The sequence below is a fragment of the Ostrinia furnacalis genome, unplaced genomic scaffold (assembly GCF_004193835.3).
Source record: "Ostrinia furnacalis isolate ACB-3 unplaced genomic scaffold, ASM419383v2 OfSCF5116, whole genome shotgun sequence".
Classification (NCBI taxonomy): Eukaryota; Metazoa; Arthropoda; class Insecta; order Lepidoptera; family Crambidae; genus Ostrinia; species Ostrinia furnacalis.
The window spans coordinates 20,208-32,905 of NW_021135355.1; the positions used below are offsets into that span (position 1 = coordinate 20,208).

General features: G+C 44.8%; 1 protein-coding gene across 6 annotated transcripts in view; it reads right to left on the reverse strand.

Moving 5' to 3' along the window:
• The window catches only part of l(2)k05819 (transmembrane protein 94-like protein l(2)k05819), a 31,800-nt gene that overhangs the window by 2,229 nt on the left and 16,873 nt on the right, over positions 1-12,698 (reverse strand). For 3 of the 6 annotated variants that reach the window (XM_028315428.1, XM_028315431.1, XM_028315433.1), the window contains 12 exons: positions 10,433-10,534; positions 8,701-8,833; positions 8,112-8,282; positions 7,172-7,300; positions 6,297-6,376; positions 5,940-6,063; positions 5,045-5,167; positions 3,595-3,762; positions 2,308-2,464; positions 1,868-1,987; positions 1,104-1,197; positions 443-619 (listed from right to left, as the gene is read on the reverse strand). In XM_028315428.1, coding sequence (XP_028171229.1) covers positions 443-619; positions 1,104-1,197; positions 1,868-1,987; positions 2,308-2,464; positions 3,595-3,762; positions 5,045-5,167; positions 5,940-6,063; positions 6,297-6,376; positions 7,172-7,300; positions 8,112-8,282; positions 8,701-8,833; positions 10,433-10,534 — 1,578 coding nt within the window. Of the gene's footprint in view, positions 1-442; positions 620-1,103; positions 1,198-1,867; positions 1,988-2,187; positions 2,465-3,594; positions 3,763-4,174; positions 4,334-5,044; positions 5,168-5,939; positions 6,064-6,296; positions 6,377-7,171; positions 7,301-8,111; positions 8,283-8,700; positions 8,834-10,432; positions 10,535-12,698 lie in introns of those variants that run through there. The other 3 variants (XM_028315430.1, XM_028315429.1, XM_028315432.1) reach the window with 3 other exon arrangements.

The following is a 12,698-nucleotide window of genomic DNA, read 5'->3' on the forward strand; positions in this document are numbered from 1 at the left end:
GTACCTTCGCGAAGTAAAACTTCTGTACGTAGTACTTATTATTATTCTGTGACGACACTCACTTGATCTCCTGCCACTTGATGAGTTCGTTGACCGCGAACACGGCGAGCGGCGAGGCGGCGCACGCGAGCGCCAGCGGCCAGCGCGCGGCCAGCCGCAGCGAGCACAGCCCGTACTATACCTTCGCGAAGTAAAACTTCTGTACGTAGTACTTATAATTATTTTATTATTGTGTGACGACACTCACTTGATCTCCTGCCACTTGATCAGTTCGTTGACCGCGAACACGGCGAGCGGCGAGGCGGCGCACGCGAGCGCCAGCGGCCAGCGCGCGGCCAGCCGCAGCGAGCACAGCCCCCAGCGCGCGCACAGCCCGTACTATACCTTCGCGAAGTAAAACTTCTGTACGTAGTACTTATTATTATTGTGTGACGACACTCACTTGATCTCCTGCCACTTGATCAGTTCGTTGAGCGCGAACACGGCGAGCGGCGAGGCGGCGCACGCGAGCGCCAGCGGCCAGCGCGCGGCCAGCCGCAGCGAGCACAGCCCCCAGCGCGCGCACAGCCCGTACTGGCTGCTCAGCATCACCCAGCTGAACACGCATTGCATTAATACTCTGCGGAGGAAAAACGACGGGTGAATAAGGTACTATAGATGACCTAAACTGAACTGTCCTACGAAACTCATTGACAAAGGGACGCCACCATCGTTCAACTTTATAGTTTCCAACATGGCAAAAATCGGAACCAGCTCCGCTATTGACGGTGGCGCCCCGCTGTCAATGTCACAGATAGGACAGTTCAGTATATTAGGTCTATACTAGCAATGGTCCTGTCTACCTAAAGATATTCTAAAAGGTCACATCTAATTTAGACCGCTTTATTTTATTTATGTAGTGGGTGTTTAAGGCCCAATATCCACCAAAGCGGAGCGGAACAGAAAAGTGTGTTGAATAACCAATCAGATTTCATTAATTAATTCCACTTCTCGTCTTGTCAAATTCTATAGAAAAAACAAGTGACAGCCCGACACTTCTCCGCTCCGCCTTGGTGTAAACCGGGCCTAAAGTACACTGTCTAAAAAGTTGGATAGATACTTACAATAGGACTACACTAGCCGACCAAACTCGGTTCGACCAGAAACATTTCTGCCATATGGAAGATTGTCTATGCACGAACGACAATGATATCACAACTGCGAACAAAACAATCATTTTAGTACAGAGCATTTTCACGTCAGACGCGAGATTACAGTATCTGTGGGCTTAGTGTGAGTTTACATCAAATGTCTTCACTAGTGACTGCGTAAAAAAATTACATTAAAAGTAGATTGCACCATCTTACTTTACTTAACTCTGACAAAATCAAAAAGTTGACAAACTCCATACAAAAAGCACCGGTTATCGTCATAGTTACCGTTAAAGTTAGGTGGTGCAACTCAGCCTAAATGTATGACGGGTTGTACAGCGACCCGAGCGGATACTTTCAAGAACTAAAATCTTCATAATTTTTTTTGACGCGCTCACTATGGAGGTCGTTTGATGTAGTAAACTTACACTAATGCCCGTTTTCATCATCAATCCCTAATTTTTAAGTGACCCCTATAGTAATACATAACTGGCATTTTGTTCTCATCGGGGTCACTTAACAACAACAATGTTAACAGCATTGTTGTGTTCCGGCAGTTAGATGTAAGATAGCCGGTTCCTCCGTGGTTGAGGATTCCGAGTGAAGCTCGCTTCCACCTTCGGCCTGATCATCACTTACCATCAGGCCAAGAGCTTCCACGTTGTCGATAAAAAAAAACTTAAAAATTAGGGATTCATGGTGAAAACGGGCTTAAGCCTATTGTTTCGCTCACTCACTTAAATGCACAGTAATAAGCGCGAGCGTGATATGCTGCGCCAGATACAGTCCGTCATAGAAGTCGTCGCCCCAGCCGTGCCAGCTGCGCCGCGTCAGGTCTCGCTCGGGGGCGAAGGCGCCTGCCAGCAGTCCGTCGCGTTGGTAGACGACGTTTAATGTAAACTCACACTAATGCCCGTTTTCACCATCAATCCTTAATTTTTAAGTGACCCCTATGGTAATACATAACAGGCATTAAAATTTTGTTTTCATAGGGGTCACTTAAAAATTAGGGATTGATGGTGAAAACGGGCTTAAGCCTATTGTTTCGCTCACTCACTTAAATGCACAGTAATAAGCGCGAGCGTGATATGCTGCGCCAAATACAGTCCGTCATAGAAGTCGTCGCCCCAGCCGTGCCAGCTGCGCCGCGTCAAGTCTCGCTCGGGGGCGAAGGCGCCCGTATTGACGGGGTACACCAGCCAGCAGCCCGTCGCGTTGGTGGCGACCGAGATTTGCTCGCAAAATTCCCGCAGAGTGTACCCGTAGAGAACGAGGATCGAGATAGCAGCGGGGAGGAACTTGCAGGCGTAGCACCAGAATATGAATAGCGCCATCTGGGGGATAGTAATAAGAGTTAAAAATACAAAAAAATCATAATTATCCATAATAATGTGTCAGGGTGCGTAATATGTGTCAGCGCATACACATGTTTACTTGTCCTTGTTTCCTAATTCCTAAACGTGTCAACATAATTGCGTTAAACCCTGAGTTGGTTCCCGCTCGGCCTAGTTCAGACACGCGCGTTAACTGGGCGATTTTTAGGGTTCCGTAGCCAAATGGCAAAAAACGGAACCCTTATATTGTTGGTTCTCATTGGCGAGGTACTGAGACGGTAACCGTGCGGTTTCGGTTTGATGCAAATGTACGAGAACTGTCCAGCAACCACGCGATTATCGCCGTGTCTAAACCAGGATTAATCGGAAAACGCAGCATGGGACGTCCCACCCACGAGGTGGACCGACAACTCATAATGGTAGCAGGAAGGCGCTGGATGCATGCCGCTATCCGGGCGATATGAAAACATTGGGTGAGGCCTATATGTTCAGCAGTAGATGTCCTGTGGCTGAAATGATGATGATGATGATGACTTCTCTTTTCCACCGCTGTCAAATTCTATTGAAAAATTTGACAGCCCGACACTCCTCCGCTCCGCTCCGCCTTGGTGGAAACCGGGCCCAACGTCGACAGCCCATATCGTGATTGCACGCGGTGGAGTGTCAACTGCCTACCTGGTCCGTGAGCACGTAGAATCCCGTCCAATGACCCCAAGCTGCCCATCCTTGTCGCTCGCATGTAATTATGTTGCTGTCGCGCTCGCACACAGTGAGTGTGGCACAGTCGCGACAGTAATATAATTACGCGCGCGCGATAAGGATGGGTAGCTTGGGGTCATTAGACGGGATTCTACGTGCTCACGGGCCAGGCTTTAGTAGACGCAATTTCCACGTGCATCTCAAGATTCGGCCACAATAACCGCGAGGTTGGTATGGCCATGGGTGGTGGTAGGGATGTTATGGATAATATGAAGTTACGGTTATGAATATAGGAATAATATTATACCGGTTTCGGTTACAGTTACGGATATTTTTTTATTTCGGATATCCGAAAGTTTCGGTTACGGTTAAGGATATCCATAATATCCCTGGGTGGTGGTTTTTTAGCCCATATCGTGTGTGGCACGTGCCTGTGTGTGCACGCCGAGCTGCGGGCGCGTGGCGGCGCGCTGCATGCAGGCGGCGTCGAGCGGCGCGCAGGCCAGCGGCGCGGCCAGCAGCGGGCACGCCACGCAGCCCAGCCACGCGCAGCCGCCCACGCTCAGCGCTAGGGGCAGGAACGCGCACAGCGACCCGACCTGCCACGAATATAATGAGGGCTATCATTTTTATACTTAACAGTTGGCACCCCTGGCGATTGACAGGACCTTACTCTACAGTGGCGCCATCTTGATGAGTGCAAATGCGATAGTCCTCCTACCACTTTAGCGCTCACCAGCTGGCGCCACTGTCTTCGCTACTAGCAAGTGACAGGACCTTACTCTACAGTGGCGCCAACTAGTTAGCGCTAAAACGCTAGCCATCATTGTGTTATACTAACATTATTAAAAAAAAAAGTATTCAAGTATGTTTATATCCGTTGTCTAGTACCCAAAGTACTAGCTTTGCTTAGTTTGGGACTAGAAGCGCAGTGTAAAATGTCCAAGGATATTAAAATAAATAAATAAAAAATACATTAGCTGTGCCCGCGACTTCGTATGCGTGAAAATAGTTTGAATAAATTTTCCCGTTTTGCAACATTTATTCCTTGACAAATAGGCTATCGAACACAAAGAGATTTTTTCAAATCAGCGGGCACGCCACGCAGCCCAGCCACGCGCAGCCGCCCACGCTCAGTGCTAGGGGAAGGAACGCGCATAGCGACCCGACCTGGGACCAAATACATGTACATAAAACTATACATTTCCGTTGCAAAATAATACCCTATTAACATCCATACGCTGTTTAGAATATTAAGCCGGGTCAAGACGAAGTAATGTATCACGAATTTTACGTATGGACGGCACTACGAGCATTACATGTAAAGTGCTGCGCATACTATTTCAATTACATTACACGGTAAATTACATTACACATTACACCCGTCTGAACACGGCTTTAGGGACATCGATGTGATAGCGTGGATGACGAAAGAGGAGAATAAGGGACATAATATATTTGAACATCAGGCCAACTAAGACCAGCGTAGAGAATAAAGGTCAAATTAGAGAAAGTCTTGTTCGTTCTGCAGTGGAGACTTAATTCAAGCATGTGTGTTTAGTCTTAATATTGAAATTAACTAGTTACAACCTTGTTCTTCAATTGAGTTTTCTAGAATTATTTTAAAAAACTATTTCTTATCAGCTTACTATTTGGTCACACAAGTTAACACGACCTAAATAAATGTTCAACCATATGCATGCCATCAACACTCTAGACAAGTAACGTTAAGTGACCTGCCACACTGGCGGGTTGCAGCCGCGACTGCGAGACGAACACGTCGCGGATGCGCAACTTTTCCGCCTCAAGTTTTCGCCTCGTGTTCGCCGCGCTCCGCTTGTAATCTGCCAGTATGGCAAGGCCCTAACTAAGTTATGATACCTGTAACAGCGCGATGAAGCAAACGCTGCACATCCAGAACTGCGTGCTGTTCCACAGGCACGTGGTGAAGTGCCGCGACATCGTGATCAGCGTGAACAGCGACACGTCCGCGTCGCGCGTCATCTGCCGGCACACCATTCATTTATAGCTCGCGCAACAAGAGTTGAGGCGATCGACACAACCAAAGGCGCTTGTCGCGTTGACTTGCATATTCTGACTAATATGTGTGTTCTGTACTAAAATTTTACATCAGTGTGAGTATGTGTTCCCCTCAACTTTCGTTACGCGACCTATGTTATAGTTCGTTTCACGCAGTCAACAAGTGAACAAGTTGCGATTGCAGATTTTGACTCTTGCTGGCAATGTTAGTGTGAAAAGCCCAAGCATTAATAGTCAATTTTGATACATGAACACTGAACAATGATTAAAAACTTTTTAACCATTTTTAAAGCTAATTAAATACGATATTCAGGCTACTTAAACTTAATTATAAACTGAATTAAAAACATAAGTAGGTACATAAAAAGTAAATAATCTTACCTGTTTACTGCAGTAATTAGTCAGCGGCTGATTTTGCCACTTGTTTTGCAACTTTACAAGCAGCATGGAAATATAGTAAAGCAAGTTAACGTTATGCAGATATTTTACATAGTAGTATTTTTAATGGCAAAACTCAACAACCATTTGATAAGAGCACACAGGAAAATCACATTATTCTTAAGCGTGTACTTTTGAAGTAATAATTCGTTAATTTTTATATACTTCGGAAATCGCACAAAAAAGCTAAGCAAAGCAGGGTGTTGCCATCATTCGATGAACTCTCTTTGGCTCATCTCGTTTCTAATTTCCATAAAAATATATTACACTTAAAATATCACTCAAAAATTTATCTTACCGAAAGGGAGCAAGGCACAGAGTTGAGCGCCCTGGCCAAGTCAATCGGGCCTATGCACTTGTCAGGTACTTGGTAAGGCGGCATTTTCTGACACAGCACTGGGTACAACGGCTCTACTGCTATGCTGTAACATATTTTACTCTTAGAATTAATAAATCTGACACTATTCACACATAAAAACTGGTGGCCGATCACCTAATGCAATATATTACGTTTTGTAACGGTATGAATCTCACTAATTTAAAGTGTATTTTTAAGTAAGCCAGCTAAAAGTTGTAATTAGAAAAACTAATTTTCAAAGTGTTCAAATTGGGTAATTTATGGTCAAAGATGAAAGAAGCAATGAACAAAAATAACCTTGCGTCTGCTTGCATGAATATTTCCATATTGAGGCAATTCGCAGCAGATCCCATGACGCAAACCACCTCACCATAGTCCTGCAATAAAATTTTAGTCTTAGTAGGGTATTGTTGTTTTTATTTAATTCCACCAGCCCCCTTTCGTCACCGACCGAGGAACTAGTCGCAGGTTAGCGTAACATCCCTACGTTGTCACATTGTCGACATTTCATCAGATCGCAATAAACGTTTCGCTAATAACTGTTTTAATGCTTACAGCTGACTGGAATTCACTGCATACTGATATCTTTCCCGAACACTATACTCTTCAAGGCGAGAGTAAATAGGCATTTACTGGGCAGGTATGTAGTACCCTAGACTTCATCTCATTTCATATCACTAGATTGACGATCTGATGAAGGTCGCGGAAGACCTTGGATGTGGGCAGCGCAGGACCCGTCGATGTGGAATTCCTTGTGGTAGGCCTTTGTCCAGCTGACGTCATTTGAATTAATTTAAACAGGTTTTAACGCGATAAGCAAAAGTTTAAAATTAATTATTGCAAAGACGTCATTTTTGATCGAAACGAACTATGGGTTAATATCAGGTGTAATGAGGGCTATCGTTTTTATACTTAACAGTTGGCACCCCTGGCGATTGACAGGACCACCACTGTAGAGTAACTACAGTGGCGCCATCTTGATGAGTGCAAATGCGAGAGTCCTCCTGCCACTTTAGCGCTCACCAGTCGGCGCCACTGTCTTCGCTACTAGCAAGTGACAGGACTTTACTCTACAGTGGCGCCAACTGGTGAGCGCTAAAACGATAGCTCTCATTGCAGTGAAATATCTGCCTTATGCAGCACAAAAGAAAGCCTAAAATCCATTGGCATACCTGCATGATCTGCACCATAAGGCGCACGGAGCGCGCCGTGCAGTCCGTGAACAGCGACACCAGCAGCGGCACGTTGTCCACCTGCGCGATGTGCGGCCGGATGTTCTCGATGCCGCGCGGCAGCTTGGCCTATGAGACAGAACAAAATGCTATGAAATCAATCATTTCCCAAGTGAGTTGGCGAAAAACTGACGTCTAAGTCTAATCGCGTTTAAAACTCATAAACCTGGTTGATTATGGGCGCCTTCAAAGCGCGTGAGGAAGCGCTGCAGTGGCGCCACTGTTACACCACATAGTAGACGTTTAAAACTGTCAAAACGAGACTCCCATAGATTCTGTGTGGCAGTACAAGCCTGAAACGTCATTATTTTGTCAACTCAATTAAGCTATTTTTGTCAATTACAATGCAACCGAAAATCTTAAGTTACAGATAATTAAAATTAATTAAGTTTTTAAGACGAGAGTGAAGTGTCTTTTTGAAATTAAAACAGTTGGGGAATGGGGAATGGCGTGTTATTAGGCGAGTGATGAAGATGTAAGTTGACTGTTACATCACGATGGAGGAGTCTCTCGGTTACTAATTTTAAAGTTGACCGTATGAGCTGCTGATTTGTCGTTAGCTGGTACACTCACCCGGTTGCTCATGTCGAAGTTGACGGGCGCGGAGTGGTCGGTGGAGTCGGTGAGGCACGACAGCGAGCGGCACGCGTCCGCCGGCGACTCCGCGCCTTCCGCGTCGTCGTCATCATCTAGGAGCGAGTCTGCAGCTCGGCTGTTGACATGTTAGCTCATGCCACTCACCCGGTTGCTCATGTCGAAGTTGACGGGCGCGGAGTGGTCGGTGGAGTCGGTGAGGCACGACAGCGAGCGGCACGCGTCCGCCATCATCTAGGAGCGAGTCTGCAGCTCGGCTGTTGACATGTTAGCTCATGCCACTCACCCGGTTGCTCATGTCGAAGTTGACGGGCGCGGAGTGGTCGGTGGAGTCGGTGAGGCACGACAGCGAGCGGCACGCGTCCGCCGGCGACTCCGCGCCTTCCGCGTCGTCGTCATCATCGTCTAAGAGCGAGTCTGCTGATGGGTGTGAAGTGGCTATGCTGCCGCGCTGAAACTACAATTTTACTTGTTGTATGTGTAAGACAGTAATATCTATAAGAACAAAACATCAAACCACTTTCCGCAAGTACAATTTCGCTTATACAATAGGTAGGATCTGCCTGCCTCATGTCATATGTTTGTGGCCAGGATAGCTCGTCGTAACGCATTCGTAAAGAAATACGAGTAAAAGGACTGTAGGCAACGTCGCAACCAATTTACAGTCAAATAGTGCGGGTGGGCGGAGCAATAGTGGTACCGCCCACACTAGCTCTTACTTAATCTACCTAACAATGTTAATTGTCTATGTTAACGCTTCATATCACTGCAGCGATACAACACGCTGCAGCGCTGTATGAATTCTCAATAAATAAATAAACAAACAAACAAACTTTTTGTATCTTTTTATACTCAAGATCTTGTTATCAGCGTACCTTCAGTCCACTGTGCGTCGTAATAGAATGTCGCGCTTTCTTGATCTCGTTGTCAAACTTGACGGTCGTGTGCTCCAGGTTGATGGCGCCGGGCGCGGACATCGACAGCGCCTTGCTCGTCGATATGGTGTTGCTACGAACATCACTACGTCACTTCACTACGCCACGAGGACGACACGGCACGTGTGTTAGTGGTGGTTGTCAGTGTGTGAAGCTGAAGCGGTAGGGTTATCGCAATGTCACGTGGCGCGAGCGGGGAATACGTGGGGTGTACGTGGGCCTTATGTAGGGTGTGTATCGTATAAGATTGCGGAGAAGCCCACACATACACTTGCCTGTTATCTATGCTACGTCGCACGTATTTGGAACGTTACACGCGCGCCATGTGGCAATGTGACATACCCTTATATTACTGAGGCATTTAGAAGCAAAAGTTAGTAACAACATGAAGCATGCTAAATGATATTGAACACAGATGCAAATGATACTGAGGAACAGCAAAGTTAATAAACACCAATTTACGTATTAGTATTTTTAACGCGAGCAATTATTCAAAAAACACCATTACCACATTGTACGCTCATTAATACTGAGTAAAAAATTAGGGCTTCATATTTTCATAAGTATTTGTTATTAATTTAATAAATACACATGTACCTACTTTCTATTTTACAATGTGATCAATGTTGATTTACACACATGCAAACACAAAAGTAAGCACACTCAGCCAATCCTACATAGATGAGGGATTTGTGCTGAATGAACTATATTTAAGGGGACCTTACGTGTTTTAGTGTTCGTCCATAGCATTAAAAATAAAAAATACTAAGTTCTAAAACGAAAAATAAACGGGGACTAACTACAACTAACTAATAGCAAGTACGATAAAGTATTCAAGAAAGTGCAAACATGTTTAATTTCAATTAATAATCTCGTTAAGCACAGATAAAATGTTTTAATACAATATTACGCTTTTTCTTTTCAATGTCTGCAATTACTTTTACTAAAGCAGACAGTAGATAGGAAGAAAAGTGCTTCTAGACAATGTAACTTCGTTTCAGCGCGAGATAACTTTATACGTCAGGGTATGAAAATGTTGTAACCGCGAACGCGACATGTATTTCTAACGTTTAATTTAAGGATAGTATTTAGGTACATTAAAATGCCGTTTGCGCATGAGTTGATTTCGCGACGTGGTGAGGTAAGTTCACGGCACACACACAATGAAATAGTGGTAGGTCCAATATACTTCATGGTTCGTGGTGCATCTTAATCCTGTGTTATGAAATACCAATTCGTCGATTGTAATTCGTTTTGTAACACTAAGAGTAGGCGCACACCGCTGATTTTTCGTCGGCCGATAGTTTAGTCGGGCTGTTGATCAGTATGGGCATGTATGGGAGTGCGCACACTACGCCGATTCGATTTGGCCGATTCTTCATACAATTTGAAATCGGGCACAACTATCGGCCAACTAAAAATCAACGGTGTGCGCCTACTCTTAGGGCTGATTTTTCAATCGACGGATAACTTTTAACTGAAGAATAAGTTTGGCACATTGCTTGAAAGTTTTAGTATGGGAAATATGTTAAAATGAAAAGGTTATTCTTCAGTTAAAAGATATCTGACGATTGAAAAGTCAGTCCTAAGGCTGGTGAAAGATATCAAGGTGATTTTGAACATACGAGCGTTACATTGTCTATGCGCTCATGTTAGGCATAGAGAAACAAACCTATAGCAAAAGCCTTTCGCGGCGTCATACTTGTCGGCGGCGCTGGCGGCGTGCGCGCGCTCGCGGCCCAGCGTCTGCGACGACAGCGGGGACGCACTCTTGCTGTCGACAACACGCCGTATACGCTACCGTACAAACTACCGCACATCCAACTAAACACGTTCTTAAGTTTTTGTAATATATGTGCTATTTTGCAATGGTGTGCTGACGTCTGTACTGTAGCCCGACGGGACTAAGAGCGCTTTCACATTTAAGCAACTTTAGTAGCACGACAAACGCGCGTCAGACGCGCTGCCGATAATTTCATACTATATTACAGCGGATGCCTGCCTTCACATTACAATATAATAAAAATAAACTTTTTTAAAAACAAGCTTTTATTCTGAATTTCGAAAGTTTGTATCGCGCATGGAATTTATTCCTCTTTTTCTCTGTTTGCGCTACAAGCTTTCGAAATTCAGAATAAAAGCTTGTTTTTAAAAAAGTTTATTTTTATTATAATTTTATTTTACACTTTTTAGTTATATCTTAATCTCAGGACCCTGGACGTTATCTAACACTAAAGTGCTCGAAAAGACAAATCCAACGAACCCAAACTCGATGAGTTTCCGCCGTTTTGTTTAGGAGTTCCTATGGCCACCTCCCGACTCCATCATCAGACCAGCTCAATCGTACCATAATATTGCATTGTCATCGGACTTACACATGTATGCAAAATAGCTCAATAGGAAACCGGGAAGTGGGTCAATTTTAAGTTGCAAGATTTGACGACAGACACCAGACATGTGAAAGTAATAAAAAGCTTGTAAAAACGTCGCTGCTGCGTTACTGTCGCGCTTCTCACTCCCTAATGTGAAAGCGGCCTAAGCCCACTTTTCAGTCACTGAGTTCCTGTGTGACCAGGATCTAACAAAACCGCGACAGCGCCGCACATTCAAACACTGACATTTTGTGTTCTTGTAATTTGTGCTATTTGACAATGATGTGCTGTCGTTTGTACTGTAGGTACTGTGTAACCTGGGACTAAGCCCACCTGTCAGCCGCTGCGTTCCTGTACGGCCAGGATATACAGCTAATATCCCCTGGTACCTCCAATTCAACTGAATCGTAAGTACTTTAGCTCTGTAGCATCTTACGTTATTGTAAAATGTTGCTGTACTTGAATATGGTACAACATTAATAGTCCAGTAGAATTAGCTTTTAAATCGGAAATAATTCCTACAAAAGATTTTATTGCTTTAATGGCTTTATTGGTTGCCCATTAAGACTCTCCTAAGTTTTCGACTTCGACGGAGTTGTGCTTAAGTGGTGGGGGCCCCCGAAAGGGGCGCTTTTTCGGTTTTCCAGTTATACCGCGTAAAGGACTTACCCTATCGAAAAGTGGTCTTCCTGATGGTTGAAGGGCATTTAATTCTGCATTAAATAAGACCAAATTCATATGTTTTGAACAAACCGTTCTCGTGCAAATGTTCGGCAAAGTAGAAAATATGTGTATAATTAATGACCCTCTCCACGTCCAATGGCTCGTTACCCGCAGGCTTCCAAGTCTTGAAAAGGAGCGCCTCAACCAGTGTAACCCTATCAAGGCATACGAGCTGGATTCGCCGATCCTTGTTCGCCCCGTTCCTTAACTGCGGTTGCTGCACCTCTTCCTGGCACTCACCTGAACGACTCTGTGTTACCTACTGTGGCTGCCCCTCTTCCTTGTATCTTCCTGCACAACTACGTTGCCTAGCCGTATGCCTGGTCTAAGGTTTGACGCCAAAAATCAACAACAACAAGTTCATATTNAAAAACGTCGCTGCTGCGTTACTGTCGCGCTTCTCACTCCCTAATGTGAAAGCGGCCTAAGCCCACTTTTCAGTCACTGAGTTCCTGTGTGACCAGGATCTAACAAAACCGCGACAGCGCCGCACATTCAAACACTGACATTTTGTGTTCTTGTAATTTGTGCTATTTGACAATGATGTGCTGTCGTTTGTACTGTAGGTACTGTGTAACCTGGGACTAAGCCCACCTGTCAGCCGCTGCGTTCCTGTACGGCCAGGATATACAGCTAATATCCCCTGGTACCTCCAATTCAACTGAATCGTAAGTACTTTAGCTCTGTAGCATCTTACGTTATTGTAAAATGTTGCTGTACTTGAATATGGTACAACATTAATAGTCCAGTAGAATTAGCTTTTAAATCGGAAATAATTCCTACAAAAGATTTTATTGCTTTAATGGCTTTATTGGTTGCCCATTAAGACTCTCCTAAGTTTTC